Source organism: Patiria miniata, unplaced genomic scaffold (assembly GCF_015706575.1).
Source record: "Patiria miniata isolate m_02_andy unplaced genomic scaffold, ASM1570657v1 HiC_scaffold_13, whole genome shotgun sequence".
Classification (NCBI taxonomy): domain Eukaryota; kingdom Metazoa; phylum Echinodermata; class Asteroidea; order Valvatida; family Asterinidae; genus Patiria; species Patiria miniata.
Window position 1 is genome coordinate 2,607,300 of NW_024037051.1, and position 17,938 is coordinate 2,625,237.

At 40.8% G+C, this 17,938-nt stretch overlaps 2 protein-coding genes across 3 annotated transcripts; both read right to left on the reverse strand.

The window, feature by feature from the left end:
* Nucleotides 1-5,029: 5,029 nt before the first annotated feature.
* LOC119721490 (DNA-binding protein Ikaros-like) lies at nucleotides 5,030-6,588 on the reverse strand. The gene has a single exon (XM_038191568.1). It carries the CDS (start codon nucleotides 6,586-6,588, stop codon nucleotides 5,530-5,532), a length of 1,059 nt encoding a protein of 352 aa, XP_038047496.1. The 3' UTR covers nucleotides 5,030-5,529.
* A 265-nt stretch (nucleotides 6,589-6,853) lies between these two features.
* LOC119719761 (zinc finger protein Pegasus-like) lies at nucleotides 6,854-17,176 on the reverse strand. 2 transcript variants are annotated; one of them, XM_038189256.1, is made up of 3 exons: nucleotides 16,963-17,176; nucleotides 11,599-11,783; nucleotides 6,854-9,044 (listed from the first exon to the last, which is right to left on the reverse strand). In XM_038189256.1, the coding sequence occupies exons 2-3, from the start codon at nucleotides 11,777-11,779 to the stop codon at nucleotides 7,354-7,356; spliced, it is 1,872 nt and encodes a 623-aa protein (XP_038045184.1). In that variant the 5' UTR covers nucleotides 11,780-11,783; nucleotides 16,963-17,176; the 3' UTR covers nucleotides 6,854-7,353. The 2 variants fall into 2 exon arrangements, with proteins under 2 accessions (XP_038045184.1, XP_038045179.1); XM_038189251.1 differs by having other exon boundaries at nucleotides 11,599-11,815.
* Nucleotides 17,177-17,938: the final 762 nt, after the last annotated feature.

Sequence of the window (17,938 nt, forward strand, 5' to 3'; positions counted from 1 at the left end):
TAAAGCACACATTTGGTTGAAATTATAGTTTGGACATTTGTTTTTATTAATGTTATTTAATATTATTAATGTCTACCACATTATGCATGTTAAAGTAACCCAACACACACTGTATGTGGAAGGTGTACCAAGTTTGTAGATCATTCAAATTTCAGAAGGGGAGCAGGGGCAAAGTTTTGAAGCCCCATTATCTTGTGGGTAGTGAGCAACAGACTAGAAACTAAGCTACCCAGAAAAAAAAAACGAAGTGAAGGGTTTAAAAGCAAGGCACACGCCGACCCAAAATCTAGGACTTCTTTTGGCCATACAGACTTAACAAGTACATGCACAGTGTATGCCCACGCTATTGCACACAAGATATACCCGCACTGTGTCCTTTCTACTTGTCCAAACAAAAATAAACTACGCGCAGACAACTTGAGATAAGACACACACAAATAATTGATTTTGAATCTTAAAAAAAAAGTAATCTTGGAGATGCATCATTTTGAGTCAATCATTGAATGTGTATTTCAGATCATTTCTGGTTCATTCCTTCACTAAAATATATTTCAAAATGTAGTACAGAGTTCTTCTTTTTATTTTCTTTTGTATGCAGCACTCTATACTTTGTAGGGGTTTTCTTAGAATAAATTGTAAATGTTCACCCCTAAGATTTTCCTCATCCCTTAGCCTGTGTTTATAGCTCCATGGCCTAAACATGTTTCCATTGTTTTGTCTCTGTACAATGTACATGTAGCATTTCTTTAAGTTTAAGCTTCTACACAACAGTGCAACTAGCAATTTGAGGGGGAAATTACCAGATTGTACTCATGAATTGGAGAATTGTCTAATTGTCTCATGTAAGAAGCATTTTGGGGACAATTTTGATAAATATAATTATTTTGATTGGATTTCTCTGAAACCTTCTTGTGACCTGGATGTCCGGGGATGGTGTAATTCATGTCAATGTACAGTGCTGTGTGTCATTTCCAGGTAACGTTTCTTCCCCTATCCCCTGAATGTTGCTCCGTTGGCAAAGCCACATGCACATCCTGTATAATCATCAGTTTCCTGGACAATGCTGGACGTGAAGACATACAAGTAGATACGTGTGTACTGGTTTTCCTAGAATATTCCATGTCACAGTGAATTCCACATGTAAGTTGTCAGAAGCCCCAACTGTGGGGCGCTGCGGTCCAACGGTTACGGTGTTCGACTCCTGTGCCGTGGTACAGGGGTTCGAACCCCGACGGGGAACATGGTGCTTGTGCTCTTGGGCAAGGCACTTTACTACGATTGCCTCTCTCCACCCAGGAGTATAAATTGGTACCTGTAAAGGTAGAGACCAAACTGCGCCGATCTCGAGCTGCTAAAGAAAAAAATGGTCTCATTTCTGATGAACAGGGATTATACATGTAATTGTGATGCGCATTAGATCATATTCATATGGAATTTGCACAATATTAATGTGTAAATTATTAGTATTATTATTATTAAAGGCAAATCTTTTTTTAATAATTTGGGGGAATTTACAAAATGTGACCCCATCTTCACTTTTAGACAATAACATATGGTCAACAAAAAAGGAGCCCAAAACTGACACCATCTTCATCAAACTTTCCATTTTGCTTTGCATCATTAAGTTTACCAGTTGATAATTGTACAGCAAGTTGATAATAAGCAGGACAAGTTCTTCTCAGAACTAATATCTTCTAAGCAGTAGTTATTACCACATGGTGTTACCGCAAAACCGAAACGATACCGATACCCCACCATGCAAAGCCTCAAATCTTATATAAGTTTACCAGTGCTTACTGTGCTTTGTTGCAGTCATGATCAAGGTCGTTGTCTTGCAAAATACAGCCAACGTGGTTGAAAAATGTGTAACTGATGGAAATTTGATGAGAATCTGTGTCATTCACAGTGATGAACTAATGAGAATACTTCACAGGATACAGGCATCTTAAGATTTCAGAGAGATGGAGGACAGTACATGTCTGAGTGATGAAGTAAAACATGTTCGTGATGTTTCAGCTCCATGCAAACATGCACGTACACACTGTCATGTTATACTTACAATGTAAACCTTGAAGACAAGGCATTGTCTTTCCCTCTGTCTCTATAATACAACACCCTCCCATAGACTAAACTCACGATCGAGGACCGTTTTCAACAAAAGATGAACTCTCGAGGACAACAAAGAATCTGTTGTTCTCCCTTTGTCTGTCTGTCTTTGGGGTGTATGTACATTGTGTAATTCACGAACATGTACGTGTTCTACATCCCCCCCCCCCCCCCGACACACAAAGGAAGAACGTCTTTCAGTCTTTTGTTGAAAACGGTCCTCGATCGTACAGCTATGTGCTTAATCTATGGGAGAGTGTTATTTTACAGGGACAAAGGGAAACACAAAGCATTGTCCTCCAGAGTATAGTAAAACACAACTGTATGAAACAAGTGTAGACACATCTGTACATGTACAATGTACACGTACATGTTGTGCCAAGACCTACCGGTACAGGTTGTTACTTACTACATTTATATCTGATTAAAAGCGCACTTTTAAGGCAAAAAAATCCCAAAAGTGCATTTGATTTTGAAATGGAGGTGTAAAAAGTCATTATACTATGTGCACTGTCAAACTTGAAAGGATTGGGAGTTTTACACTTCCATCACTTGCATTTGTGAACAGAGTGATAAGAGTTTCTCTGACATGTCTGACAAAAGAAAAGATTCTGACTGGACATGTTTTTGTGATCTAAGATTTTTGATGCTTTCACATCATTGCACATCCGGGTTTCTGACTACAGCAGTGCATTAGTCATCCACAGAGAAATTTGGAAGGGCCAAGTACATTACGACTGAAAAAATAACAATCAGAACAATCTTTTGAAGGATGTTCTGGGTGAGTAAACTTGGAGTAATATATACATGTACTGTTTGGAACAAGCTTAACTTCAAATTCTGATTGATATCAGGTTTGGGGTGAAAAAAAAAGAAAGATTTCAATTTGGAACATGCAAACTTTGGCATTAAGTCTTCTCCTTTTTTTATATTTTTTTTTTCAAGATAACATGGAAATCTTTAATGGATGAGTTTGAAAGAAATATCTCAAATCTCTCCAAATCAGGTTCTCAAAATAAAATTCAATATACTACCTTCAAAATTAGAATCTTAATCCATGGAAGCATGCCTGCTTATCTATGACCATGTACATGTACAATGTAAATCCTCAGGAGAATGTAAGATAACGTGTTATTTCAAAATGTCAGATGTCAAAAGTATTGTGCGGTTGGTGTATAAAAAAAAGAGGAAAATTCCCAACGTTCTTGAATTCTTTGTGCATATCCAATGGAAAATTGTCTGCAAAGTTGGCAACGTTTGCCAAAGTGGAAGGAACTGCTAGACATACTGTATTAACATGTTAGAACACAAAAAATGGCAACAAAATTAAAACAAACGACTCATAAAGGTCTGCCAAGGATAAATTATGAAGTGCACAATGTTGCAAAAAAAAACACACATGCAGTTGTACAGAAAAAAAGGTTTAAAAAACATATCATAAATATCAACTGCCATAATTTTTTTAAGGACAGGTAGCAGACTGTGTTTTGAATTTACAAACTGCCCTGGAATCCAGCAAAGTGGAAGTTTTGAATGAAGTAAGGAAATTGCCAAAATGAGGATAACTCACTCATGATGCCTGGCCACCAGAGACCAATCTTCGGAGTCATGCTTTAGCAGTGGATTTTTTGTAATCAGTTAAGTATGTTGCGAGGAACCAAGAAATCGCTGGCGACGTTGTTTTTTTTTCTTTCAGGAAATGGGTGTTTGACCTGAGAAAGTAAGGTATTCCATCATTCATAGCCTACAATCACTGACAATGTAGATGTACATGTATACTGGTGATGCCTGGATGAATCAGATTTTATCAATACTCTGTTATGGGAGAGGGGAGGGGAACACATGTACATGTACGTGGTGAAACCGTTTTAGGTAAACCACATGCAAACCACATGTCGTCTGTATTCAATTCTGGAGGGGGGAGCAATACGTTGAAGTTGTTTATGAAGATGTACATGTATGTATACATCTGTGTCGCAGAACTTTACAACGGAACATGTTGAATTGTCTGTGGAAACAAGAGTACGTGCCAATGGCAAAGACAACATGATAAAAGTTGCCGTCTGTTTTTACAAACTGAACTTAAGAATTTCTGTTTATGGGACTTCTGTGTACATTGTAAATAAGAATCCCCGAAGGAAGGGTCATTGAAGGACATGTTTTACAGGGTCTTACACTAACATGCAATATCCCGATACCAGACTTTTTTTCTGTTGAACTGTTCATAATTTGGTTCAAGTCAGTCAGGTTGAATAGGACTTTACTAGCAATTTTTAAAATCGTTGACATATTAATTAAAAGATAATTTACTTGTAAGTTTAATTTAACTCATGCCAGAACTACGGTACATTGGTTGAGGACGTTTGTCTGAAGCTACTCCTGGCTAGTAAGTAGGGATGCTTTTAATGATGGGCTTTAATTTAAAGGCCCCATGCAATGTAATTTTCTAATGCCATCCTTGAAAATGCAACTTTATGTCCCATTTAACCTACAGGGGGTATATGTAATTTTCATTTTGAAGGGTATTTTGGTGCCTTTCTGTTATTGATGCTAATTCAAATTCGGCACAAAAGGTAACTAGAATTTGGGTATTTTGCTGTTATTAATTTTCTTTTCTTTGATGATTCATTGTCGAGTACATGTACATGTAAGTACATGGCAGAAAGCCAATGAGCAAACCTTTCTCAATGAGCAAATGAATCACTGAATGTTTTCGATGAGCAAATTTTGGGTTCACAATTTGTACAGAAAAACCCCTAAACTGAACAGTGTCTTCCTGAAATGACATCACAGCAACAGCGCCCTCAATTGTCCGGAAAAGCATGGAAAATGTTAAACGTTTCAAGAAGTGCACTTTTCAATAAAATTAACCAAAAAGGGATCCATGTCAAATAGTTTTCATACATTTGAGTAGAAAGTTGCACAAAGTGTGTTAAGAAAAATTCATCGCATAGACCTTTATAGTTTAAGCCTTGCTCATGAACAGTGCAATGTGACGATCCAGTGCTGATGAAATGAACCAAGAAGTCTTGTACACATGATTTAAGAATAATTTGAAGAATTTCAGAAGGTTCATAGTAAAAATCCAAAGCGGGTTAGAATTTGGGTCGCAAATTTACAGCCTACTATGTGTACTGAACATGTCTAGGTACATGTAGCTTTTCCTATCAGTGGTTAGGTTTTACACCAATGATTCTATCATGTCTATTGCATGAGTTTGTGCAAGTTACACCAAACCTACAGCAAATTACGTACTTAATTGATAAACAGCTGTATACGGATTTATATTCTCATGATGAATAAAAATGTAGATTTTCTGCTTTTAAATTATTTAATCTCTTACGTGTTAAACAGTAAAATATATTCCCAGTATTTTTAAATTTGAATATTTTTCTTTCAAATAGATACCTGTTGATTTCAACATTAATACTGGCTTCCTCGCCCAGAGGGGCTTTTGCTATGCAAGCCTCTGGCTATATGCGAGGTGAACTCATACCTATCTTGGCACTGGAAGGCGCAGATGTTACACTGAAGAGGATTGCGGAGGTCGTGGCAGCCCATGTGGATGGCGTACATGATGTTATCTGGGAAGATGATGTGACAGAACTCGCATCTCCAGACGTCATCCTGCGTGCTGTTGTCACGGCAGATGACCGGGGTGGGCTGGCTTCCCCACACACCCGCCATCAGCTCCGAGGACGGCTGAGATTCCAAACTGGAGGATCCAGTATGACTTAGGCACCTTCGTTTGTGGGGCGAGTCGTCCGGCCTCCCGTGCATGCCCCCAATCATCAGCAAGGGCGTGCCTTGGGGGCTCGGGGTACGGCTTGACCGCTGAGGCGACACAGCAGATGCCTTGGGGAGGAGAAAACCTGGAGACTCAAAACTGGACGAACTTTTACCCGACTCATAGGATTCATAGGATTTGGGTGCAGATCCCGAGGTGGACCTGCTCTCTCGTAGAGGGGAGCGCCTAGTTGCAGATTCCTTACCGTTCTGGTGTAGAGAAACTATGTGAGAGATGACTGGGAGGTTAGCTGAACCTCCCCTACCTTGGGGTATACACTGCCTCTGACTTGGACTATTGTCATCCCTGGAAGGGGAGTGTTCATAACTCTCCTCCCTTCGTTGGTGATTAGGCGATACGGTTATTGTTGGAACTTTAACCAAGGATAGTGGCACAGTTCCCGTACAGGGAACCTCTGCTGAGATACTGGGCATGCTTACCAGTCCGGAGGGGGGCATGGATCGCCCCGATTGCACTGATTCAAAGCTAGTTTCTCTCTCCAGGGAAGAAGCGCTTTCCATGGAGCTAGCTGAAGCTGATGATCCACCCATCTGCAGCCGACGCTGGACGTGTATTTGCGGGACGCGCACGGATGCCGTGATCATGTCGCGGTGCCTTTGGCTCTGAAGGTGATTGTTGTAATCCTCTGCACTGACACACTCATAATTGTCGAGTACATGTACATGTAAGTACATGGCAGAAAGCCAATGAGCAAACCTTTCTCAATGAGCAAATGAATCACTGAATGTTTTCGATGAGCAAATTTTGGGTTCACAATTTGTACAGAAAAACCCCTAAACTGAACAGTGTCTTCCTGAAATGACATCACAGCAACAGCGCCCTCAATTGTCCGGAAAAGCATGGAAAATGTTAAACGTTTCAAGAAGTGCACTTTTCAATAAAATTAACCAAAAGGGATCCATGTCAAATAGTTTTCATACATTTGAGTAGAAAGTTGCACAAAGTGTGTTAAGAAAAATTCATCGCATAGACCTTTATAGTTTAAGCCTTGCTCATGAACAGTGCAATGTGACGATCCAGTGCTGATGAAATGAACCAAGAAGTCTTGTACACATGATTTAAGAATAATTTGAAGAATTTCAGAAGGTTCATAGTAAAAATCCAAAGCGGGTTAGAATTTGGGTCGCAAATTTACAGCCTACTATGTGTACTGAACATGTCTAGGTACATGTAGCTTTTCCTATCAGTGGTTAGGTTTTACACCAATGATTCTATCATGTCTATTGCATGAGTTTGTGCAAGTTACACCAAACCTACAGCAAATTACGTACTTAATTGATAAACAGCTGTATACGGATTTATATTCTCATGATGAATAAAAATGTAGATTTTCTGCTTTTAAATTATTTAATCTCTTACGTGTTAAACAGTAAAATATATTCCCAGTATTTTTAAATTTGAATATTTTTCTTTCAAATAGATACCTGTTGATTTCAACATTAATACTGGCTTCCTCGCCCAGAGGGGCTTTTGCTATGCAAGCCTCTGGCTATATGCGAGGTGAACTCATACCTATCTTGGCACTGGAAGGCGCAGATGTTACACTGAAGAGGATTGCGGAGGTCGTGGCAGCCCATGTGGATGGCGTACATGATGTTATCTGGGAAGATGATGTGACAGAACTCGCATCTCCAGACGTCATCCTGCGTGCTGTTGTCACGGCAGATGACCGGGGTGGGCTGGCTTCCCCACACACCCGCCATCAGCTCCGAGGACGGCTGAGATTCCAAACTGGAGGATCCAGTATGACTTAGGCACCTTCGTTTGTGGGGCGAGTCGTCCGGCCTCCCGTGCATGCCCCCAATCATCAGCAAGGGCGTGCCTTGGGGGCTCGGGGTACGGCTTGACCGCTGAGGCGACACAGCAGATGCCTTGGGGAGGAGAAAACCTGGAGACTCAAAACTGGACGAACTTTTACCCGACTCATAGGATTCATAGGATTTGGGTGCAGATCCCGAGGTGGACCTGCTCTCTCGTAGAGGGGAGCGCCTAGTTGCAGATTCCTTACCGTTCTGGTGTAGAGAAACTATGTGAGAGATGACTGGGAGGTTAGCTGAACCTCCCCTACCTTGGGGTATACACTGCCTCTGACTTGGACTATTGTCATCCCTGGAAGGGGAGTGTTCATAACTCTCCTCCCTTCGTTGGTGATTAGGCGATACGGTTATTGTTGGAACTTTAACCAAGGATAGTGGCACAGTTCCCGTACAGGGAACCTCTGCTGAGATACTGGGCATGCTTACCAGTCCGGAGGGGGGCATGGATCGCCCCGATTGCACTGATTCAAAGCTAGTTTCTCTCTCCAGGGAAGAAGCGCTTTCCATGGAGCTAGCTGAAGCTGATGATCCACCCATCTGCAGCCGACGCTGGACGTGTATTTGCGGGACGCGCACGGATGCCGTGATCATGTCGCGGTGCCTTTGGCTCTGAAGGTGATTGTTGTAATCCTCTGCACTGACACACTCATACTTACAGGTTGGACACGTGAAGGAGCTAGGCTCAGTCGTAGGTGGGCAAGACACAGTGGCATGTTTCATCTTCTTGTGGTTTTCATAGGCGAGAAGTGAAGGGAAGCCGTAGTCGCACTGTTCGCAACGGTGGACAGTCTGGTGGCTCTTGAGGTGGGTTAGCACCCTCTTCTGGCTGGGAAATGAGTTACCACAGATCGGGCACTTGTACACATAGTGCTTGCTCTGGCCCGGATCGTGTCGCGTCCTCATGTGAAGCTGCAGGTGGTCCTTGCGTGACGACCGGTACTCACAGAACGGGCACTGGAAAGGACGGTGACCACTGTGCAGGTTCATATGCCGTCGTAGACTCTGCTTTTTGGAGAAGGTGCGCTTGCAAAGACGGCATATAAAATCCCTGAATTCCCTATCCTGGCCTTGTTCCTCGCTGCCGGCAAATTCGGTTTCCGTGCTGCTGGTGAAGCCGTAGCCAGAGCCCGCCGAGTCCTCTCTCTGTACTTGGGAAGCATAGGCCAGGTGACTCTCTGGCTGCATGGGGCTATCGCCCTGTGCCTGTATGTTGAGCGGTCCATCATGACATCCAAGACTGATGTCACCCTGGTCATCACTCATGGTGGGCGATTCGTCTCCGTTGACACCCAACTCATCTTCCCTCTCTGGATCTGAAATTCGTTTTAATAACAATTACATTTCAGCCACAGACGAAATAAAAAAATTGCGTTTCAAAATGATCATTTTCCATTTCAGGAAATAATCAATTCTATTTCAACTGTAAAACTCTGCAATCGTGTGTCATGAAGTAGATTTTCACTGAACAAAGGTTTCTGTCAAATAATTTTTTTCCAGAATTGAAACGAAAAACAGCTCAAAACTGTACATTGATTTGCTTGAAATTGAACCTGTTTATAGACATTATTGAATTATTAGTGTTTTGTTTCTCTTTCTGTGCAAGGTTTTTCCCAAAAGCTGAATATATTTCACAACTACATTCCTTCCGTTAGATGAAAATAGAAAAGAAACATGTATTGTACTTGAAACTCAACTACATGTAGTTTATAAGTTACATATACTCGTACCTACAGGAAAAGAATGATTGTCATTCTCATTGATGTAAATGTTAAAATAATATTTTAGCTGTGTGACAAGAAGTTGTTAAGCACAACACAATACCACCAAGGGAAAAGGTAGGAAGTCTCCAATCTGGTTCGTGGGAAAAAAACCCACCTAATTATTCACATGTCATCAACAGAATGAACTAGACAAGAACAGAACTAAACAACGGGTTTCAGGAAATAGGCCTACATCTCCGTGCCCAGAGGAACTCCCAGGAGGTCACTTTAGAATGACGTCTGAGCAACCAGATAGTATGGTCTGAGAACTTGGGATTGTAATCACAAAGTAGGAAACTGCGTACTTGGATAAAGCGCATGCTGAAAATGTTGGAAAAGTATTTGCTAATTTGCTGAAGGACTCAAACTCTATGACATCTGAGTCCCGTGTGTTTTGTACACGTCGTCAGGCTGGGGCCTTCGGGGTTGGGAACCCAGTTGTTCTCTGTTTTTCAGATTTCTTTGTTACATGCAGAAACAAACTCGCACACACAATAAAAAAATAATAATAGACAAATCAACTTTTTAAAAAATCTTTTATGTCAGTCATCTCCGTATGTATGGGTTTTTTTGTGTATTTAATTATATAATTTTATTAAGGCTAATTATTGTTGTCAATATTTTTAACAGTTGGTTTTACTTGATGTTTTAATTTTAAATTTACACTGTAAATTCGCATGCAATTTTGCCTTTGGGCCACGATTTGTGAATAAATAAACCGATCTATCTATCTATCTATCTATCTATCTATCCTTACTTGAATTTACTGGATAAGCTACATGTAGGTGTTGAGCTTGATTCCTTGTAAATGTTCACGGTACTCTTTTCCGTGTGCTTTACATTACTTAAGGAAAATCACTTAAGTAACAGAAATAAAAGGGGAAACTCCAAACTTCACAGGAAGTTATACAGTGTTTTTCAATTTTTAATGGCGTAAGTGTGAAGTGAAAAACGAGGAAATCAGGTCATCCAAGGAAAGGTGCCTGGAATAGGATTTCAAGTTTATGGCAAAATCTGTTTGAAAGTGGCGTTCCAGACTCACACCGATCCAAACTGTCCAGTCGACTGAAATTGAATTGGGTTTGAGACAGACTTTAAAATATATTCATTCATACCTCAAGACACTTTAGGGGTGTTTCACAAAACACGAGGTATAATTGTTGGACAAAATCGTTGGAAAATTGTGAATTTTTGATTTCTTCTGACTTTTTGACTAAAAGGTACCAGTATTTATAAATAGCGATAAAAATGTGCTTGGCCGGTATTAAAGGGAATGTACATCATTGGCTTTTGCTGTAATTTTCAGAAATGAACTACATGTATTTGAGGGGTTAATATAATAGATCAAATACCATTACACTGACATGTTTGAATTTTTGTGTTTAAAAATGCTGGAAAACTAAAAAAAACAAAAACGTTCAAGAAGTCTGGTTCCCTGACTCCACTAAAGATGAAATGGATCAATGTATTGATGCCGGAAAATTGTAAGGTAAGGGCACCAGTCTAGCTGGCCTGCACCCGTTCATGAACATGTAACCAATAGCAAACAAAATTTGGACTGGAAAAAAAATGGTAAATTTGGAGCAGTAGTTGAAAATAGTTAGGTTTTTCCAAGGGTGGTCGGCCGACCACCGTTGGAAATGTATACAAAAATACCATTTTCTTGAAAATGACTTCACACCAGGTGCCATTATTTTATAGGATGCTTTAGACTGTCATTTACCAACATCCTAGTAAGGTATTAGGTAAAAACTTAGTAGTTTTATTTTCCGATGTTTGCAAATGTTGTATTTTCCCTTTATAACAAGTACATGTACGTATTAAATCCGCCAAGGGGCCTGGTTGCGGATTATGGCCTGAGCCAAATCAGCATCCTGGCCCCTATCCGGTTTTAAACGTACATGTACATATATGTACTTGCTTTAAACTGGCCAAGCACATATTTATTCCCGTAATAATTTCCCTTCCACTAAATTCTGGAGTCATTTTAAACAAAACTGCAACAGTCAACCTTACACGCTCTGTAGTCACTACTAAACTAATCTCCAGAATAATTTGTTTGACCGAGAATCTTGAATACCAGTGTGAAACAAATGTAAGCATTTACCCCTGTCGCTATCTTCAGCATCACTGATGACCGTGGTATCATCTGGAGGGCAGGAGGTGGAGGATGTTGCCTTACCGCTCTCCGAGGAGGACTGTCTGGATGTTCCTTCCCCTGGCTCCTGCTTCACACGGACTGCCGAACACTCTTCAGACGTAGGCACCTCAGCAGCATCTCTTTGCATCTTTCTGTAAAGCAAGAAAGCCACTGTAAAGGCTCTCTGGCAGAAAAAAATATAATCGAGGCACTTGAGATTACCCAACACTTTAAACTGTGAATAAGTAACAATGTAACGTTTCAGTTATTGAACAAATAGTAATTACAAGTACCGCCGCACATCCTGGGAAAATACAGCCTGTTTAAAAAAAAATGGTACAATCGAAAACAATTTTTTTTTTCAAAATTAAATCTCAACATAAGTAAGTCGTTTTGAGCATCACATTAATTAAAGAAAAAAGACCAGGCTTTCCAATACTTTTTGTTTCATCTCATTTACTTTTGTCAATCCAGCGATAACTCCAGTTTACTGCGGAACACAAAAATCAAGTTTGTTTCTTTTGCCAAGTTGCAATCTTTTGTGAGCTTCAAGACAGCATGGCACAGTACTCGAAACAACTCTGCCCATGCATAAAAGAGGCACAAAATCGATTTTGGTGTATCGCACTAAATTGATTATATCTCTGAATTGACGAAAGCAAATAAGATCAAACAAACACTATTGGAAAGCCCAGTATTTGTTCTTTAATATCATGCCAAGTAAGAATGACTTATTTTGAAATTTCATATTTAACCAATTTTTTTTCTGACTGTACCATTTTTTTTTAGACAGGCTGTATACGCAATGCATTTGGCTTTTCATTTTGCATGTGTTTACAATGATTTTTGCACACTTTGTGCAAATAAATTCTACATGTAAATGCACTATGTATAATGGCACATGACATCTACATGTATTTGGGCAAACGACTGTAACACTTTGATGTTCTGTGTTGTAGAGATGGGATATGGGCCCATTGAGCAAGGGGTAATACATTTTACGTGTATTATTAATAATTTCAAACCACATAAAAAAAATTTGCAAAACAGACTATATTTTAAAGCAAAAACAGGGGAAATTGTCCACACGTTTCTTCCATGGGTGGCTGTAGGGCTCAGGATACAGAGGCTGTCTAGTATCTGAGCCCAATTTATGGGGCTAATAATCTCAATCTGTTTTCTGGTAACCTCCTTCTTGGATTAATTTGATTGTGGTCACCTGATGTTTGGCTCGCTTTGGGACAAACACCTTCACTTTATCATGTGTCAGCTACGTTGTTGTATGCGAACATGTGTGCAAATTGTACATGTGCCTGAAGGACGCGCTTGAGAATGTTTGCCCAAAAAGAGCTCCTGTGTTTGCCAAAATGAACCCCAGGTGGTGGTCTCTGTGAGAGGATCCGTGATGGTCAATCTCTAAAAATTCCTGACATGGGATTTAGGGTCCAGGAGTTGCCAGCGCATCTTGTGGCTAATGACCTGTGAACGTGTAAATGGGGTCAACGGAACTTTTTTCATTGCGCGCTCAACATTTTAGCACACGCTTAACAGCCGTAACCAAATCTCCCGTCTAGAGCTGATATGAATGTCTATATCTTTGGGGGTTGCGAATTAATCTTGTGCGAACTCAACCCTCAACTGAAACTGACCCGACACGAAGCCGGCTTTGGGTGGGTTTTTTCCATCATTTCAGTTTGGGTCGGTTTCGGTTTTGCATTTGCGATTTTTGGGTTAGGTCGAGTCGGATCAGTTAAGCCATCTTGTGAAAAACCTGAAATAAACCGAAATAAACCAAAAAAAAAAAACCCGAAACAGTTCAGAAATTCAAGCGGTGCAATATTATTGCAGAGTTACTGTGCCCGGTAGGACCAACGTCACGCAAGGTCTATAACGTGTACATGTAGGCCCACCAGTAGGTCACGTTATGAGTCTCCACCGTACCGTATAGTACGATTCTTTACTGAGAGGCAACAATTTTCACACCAGGCGTTCGTTTTTGGGGGGTCGGTTCAGCTTCGGGATGGTTTTTCTTGGATTTTTGTCGGGTCGGGTCAGATTTGGGAAGTTCGGATCAGCCTTGGTTCCTGTTGTCGCAGGATGACCAACAATGGCGGTATATATCTATAATGTTTCGGGTCAGTATGGCCTGGTCAACCTGACCCGATGCACAACATAATTGCAAATTACGTGGGCATAAGAGTATTGCCATAGTACTGGAAACCTGGGTTTTTTTTCCTGTCCGCCATATTAAAATGAATTGGGATTGATGACTGAACTGTGGCTTTGGAAGCACAGGAAAGCTGTAAATTTTGCAAAAAAAGGTGAACACTTGGGTAAGTAACCCGCATGCCAAATAATAGGCCGAATCATTCTGATTAAAAAAAAACCGAAATTCTTTCAGTAACTTTGTGTACACAAGCAGGTATCACCGAAGCATGGAGAACTTCCATTGAGTGACCATCAACTGAAGCTACATGTATAATTAAATGTACATGTCTTGTTGAGCTCTTCCTAAAGACGACGTCTTTTTAATAGCATACCAAAATTCACTGTTAAAAACAATCTTTTTGAAAATTTTGAAAACAATTGCAACATTCTTACCTGTTTTACTTCAAACAATAAAAAGGCTGAAACAAAAAATGTGTTTATAGTAACCCAACCTACATGTACCCCGGTATAATGTACATGTAGGCCTACATGTACCGGTACATGGATTTCTTTTTGTCATGTTTGCATGGTTTGTGGCCAAATTGCCGATATCCAACCTTTAATTGCCACATTTGGCCAAAAGATTAAAGTCACCGCAATTTTATAATGTGGAAAAAGTGTACGTATTTAAAGTATGTAAACACCGGCAATAGTGGACTATTTAGGCAGTGTTCTCCAACCTTGAAAATTAAAGGTCAGTGCTCTGTCAAAAGCAGAGGTGGGGGGGGGGGGGTGCTATACGCCAGGGGGCGCTATTTGCAGACATACATTTCCTTATAAATGCTAGGGGGCGCTATTTGCAGATGAACATACGTGTAATATGTACCTACGCCGATATCAGCTTTTAGGCCATTTCTAATACTTACCGGTAAGTACAATACTGACTCAGCATCATTTTTGTTTAATACATCAGTGACCAGGGACTCTGAGGCAGTTTTGCCTTGAGACTTTTGAACTGATGTATCTTGCTACACTGGGCAGGCTTGTCATCTTGAAAAGTGTTGCATGTTACTGCTTTTGGCAGAGTTTCTAGCCAAAATATACCCTGGAGGGTAAGGGTGGTCCCACTTGTTTGTCTTTTTTATTATTTTTTAATTTTGCTATAAAGCATGGCGGCAACTTTTGAAACATGGCGGCAACTTTTGAAGCATGGTGGCAACTTTTGAAGCATGGCGGGTGCCTCAGAAAGCATGGCAGGGCACCAGGGTATTTTTACAGGTTGGAGAACACTGAATAGGGGGTCAACGATTGCCAGTGTTTCCAAAAATAGATGTATGTGCGTGTGTTCACGAGTTGCTCATATGCAAAATAGGCTGCTACGGTTGATCACCTGTAAAGCGGACTATCCTCCACAAAGTGGGGACTTGCCCATAAATCGGGTAACATGCCCTCGAAGTGGGGGGTTTCCCAAAAGTCTTCTTAAAGAGAATGCATCAATGAACACAAGAATCGGTGGAAAGAATGCAGTATCCTTATTTCACTTTTTATGCCTCAGCGACAAGATCGATTTGCGTAAACGCGACGTTACAGCTTTGGGGTCATCGCTTCTTTCATTCAAAATGGCTGCCATCAACAGACATTTTGCGTGTGCATATGGGCTCCAGAAAGATGCCTAAGTTTCTCGAAAAAATGGATATTAGGAGAACAGCTGAGACATCATAGAATACTACCATATATGTATGAAGAAAATTTGCGTATTTTTTTGACAAACTCCTCAGTGGTGGGGAGAACCTGGCTTGTGGCCAGAGATACAGCGCAGCAATACCGCAGCCACACTAGTGGGGCAACCGCATAGCGGGCTATCCTCTGCAAAGATGAATTAAGGACTTGCCCCTGAATCGGGTGACACACCCTCGAAGAAGGCACTCTCCAAAAGTTTTCTGAAAGAGAATGCATCAATGAACACAAAAATCGATAGAAAAAAAATGCAGTATCCTTGATACAAAAAAAAAAGAGGTGGCCTCCAAAAAGGAAGCGGGTGGGGATGCTCAACATGGTTTTTTTTTTTATTTGCCTCTATCCTTTTTAAATTCTAGACACAAACCCTAGGTCATTAAACAGCTGACTGGTACTTAATGTTAATTACTATTTTACTAGGTTTATCTGACATTGTCCCCTCAATTCACTTTGAATGTGAAGAAGTGGAATTTTGAATATATACATGCAGGCTAAATAATAAAATATAAATTCCCCTTCCGACCGATTTGGGAAAAACTTCCATACTGGATCACCAACTTACCTGCCACCAAACACATCCATTTTCACCCCTCCTTGTGATTTCACCCAAGAGGAATCCAGGAAGCCTCGGCAATGCGAAAAAAAATTTAGGAAAAATGTGTTTTTAGAGCACATTTTGGATGCACACGTCGTGCAGTTGAAGCAGCGGGTCAAAACTTTGAAGTGATTGAAGTGTCTGGAAGACAGCGGTGCGTTATACGCATGACATCGACAACCATGACAATGCATGAGCCGGCCAATGATAGTGCAATACGTCATAATGAATATTTATTTTCTCATGAATATTTAGTTTATTTCAATGGATACTTCAAATACGTCCAAAGATTGATTATTGCAACAGCGATCGTGCGTGGCCTAGCGGTTAAGAGTCTCGTGTATCAAGCAAGAGTCCGAGGTTCCAATCTCGATGAAGTAAGTGACTGATTAATAAATCAGAATAAAGGAAAGGAGAGGGTGAGAGTAGAGGAGGGAAAAGTGGAGGAAATAGCCATAAAAGATGCAACTTTTGGCATTTGAAAATTAATTGAAAAAAGTGGTGATCCAGTACGGAAATTTTGTTTCAATACTGAGTGCTGAAATCCTAAAAACCAATGTTGACTGGCCTAATAAAAAAAGAATTTTGGACCGAGATTGAGAAACAAATTTTCCATTGGTCAAAAATATCCACACCCCTCCCCCCCCCCCCCCCCCCCCCCCCACCTATACTATGTGCACGACCACAAAAGTAGCGTCGAGATCAGATGGGTCTAACTGTTACTTGTGTTACATTGTTTCCCACACAAAAAATTAACCTGAAAGAATCAGTTTCACTTTCAGCGCATCAATGATCAAACCAATGTTGTTTATTGTGGCGAATGAACTACGGTCGTCTACGCATTACGTTACCTTGTTCTTATCTTGTTGTAACTGGTCGATTTTTGCTCTCTCCCGCCTAATCAGCCCTTTCTCTTCTGGCGGTAGAAATTGGATTTAATTGGGCTGCAAAGCCGCATGCTGACTCGAAGGAAAACCGACAAAAACTAAGGTGGCATCTGCAGTCTGTCTGTCCAATTTCTGTCGCCATTTTTTTCGTTCAGCTCACCGAAATGTCAAAAGGCAAACTCTGTTGTGTTATTGGGTCAGTGAACAGCGCCCTCAATAACACCTCCTGTAAGAACTTCACTCGCTATTTATAATTAAATAAAATTAAAGGAGGTCTCCTTTTGAAAAACGCGTTTACCACGAAATAATTAAAAAAATTGAAAAGATTTGGGATGGGCCCTAACAAGGCTTCAGGTTTCCATTATAGTTAACTCCCACTGCACTCGGCACTCGTTTTCTTTTCCCTGCACAATATCTTTCGGGGGCCGGGGTACGGGGAGTTCGCTCGTCCCCCCCCCCCCGGCGCGGCCCCGCCCTGCAAACAGGTGTCGTGAGTGTCGGGGAGGGGGGGGGGTGTCCATGTTCAACGGTTGTTGACAATTGGAGGGGGAAAATCGTTACAAAGAATTCTCATTAGAAATAAACTCTCAACAAATGTTATACTCAACTAAATGCGATGAAATTCTACTATCATTATAGTCAGCGAAATCATGGACGAGGGGACACCTCCCCCCCCCCCCCCCCGCCCCAGTTTTGTTTTAGCCCGCCCCGTAATGAGCCAATTGCTCTGAAATAAATTTTTAACAAATACAGGCAAACACAAGGTGACAACACACCATTCACATTTTAGGACGTAATAAAATCGAACTGAAAGGGAAAGTGCATGCACCAATTGAAAACTACATTTACTGAGCTGGCGCTTTTTATTAAACAACACATTTCCATTCCCATCAGGTTGCCCTTTTAATTTTCATCACGTTTATTTAAGTGTGCCTGATAA

Coding starts and splice junctions, on each gene's coding strand:
- LOC119721490 (XM_038191568.1), bottom strand. CDS start 6,588: ATGTACTTACATGTACATGTACTCGACAATTATGAGTGTGTCAGTGCA.
- LOC119719761 (XM_038189256.1), bottom strand. CDS start 11,779: ATGCAAAGAGATGCTGCTGAGGTGCCTACGTCTGAAGAGTGTTCGGCA. Junction 9,045..11,598: donor TGCTGAAGATAGCGACAGGG/GTAAATGCTTAC, acceptor AACGAATTTCAG/ATCCAGAGAGGGAAGATGAG.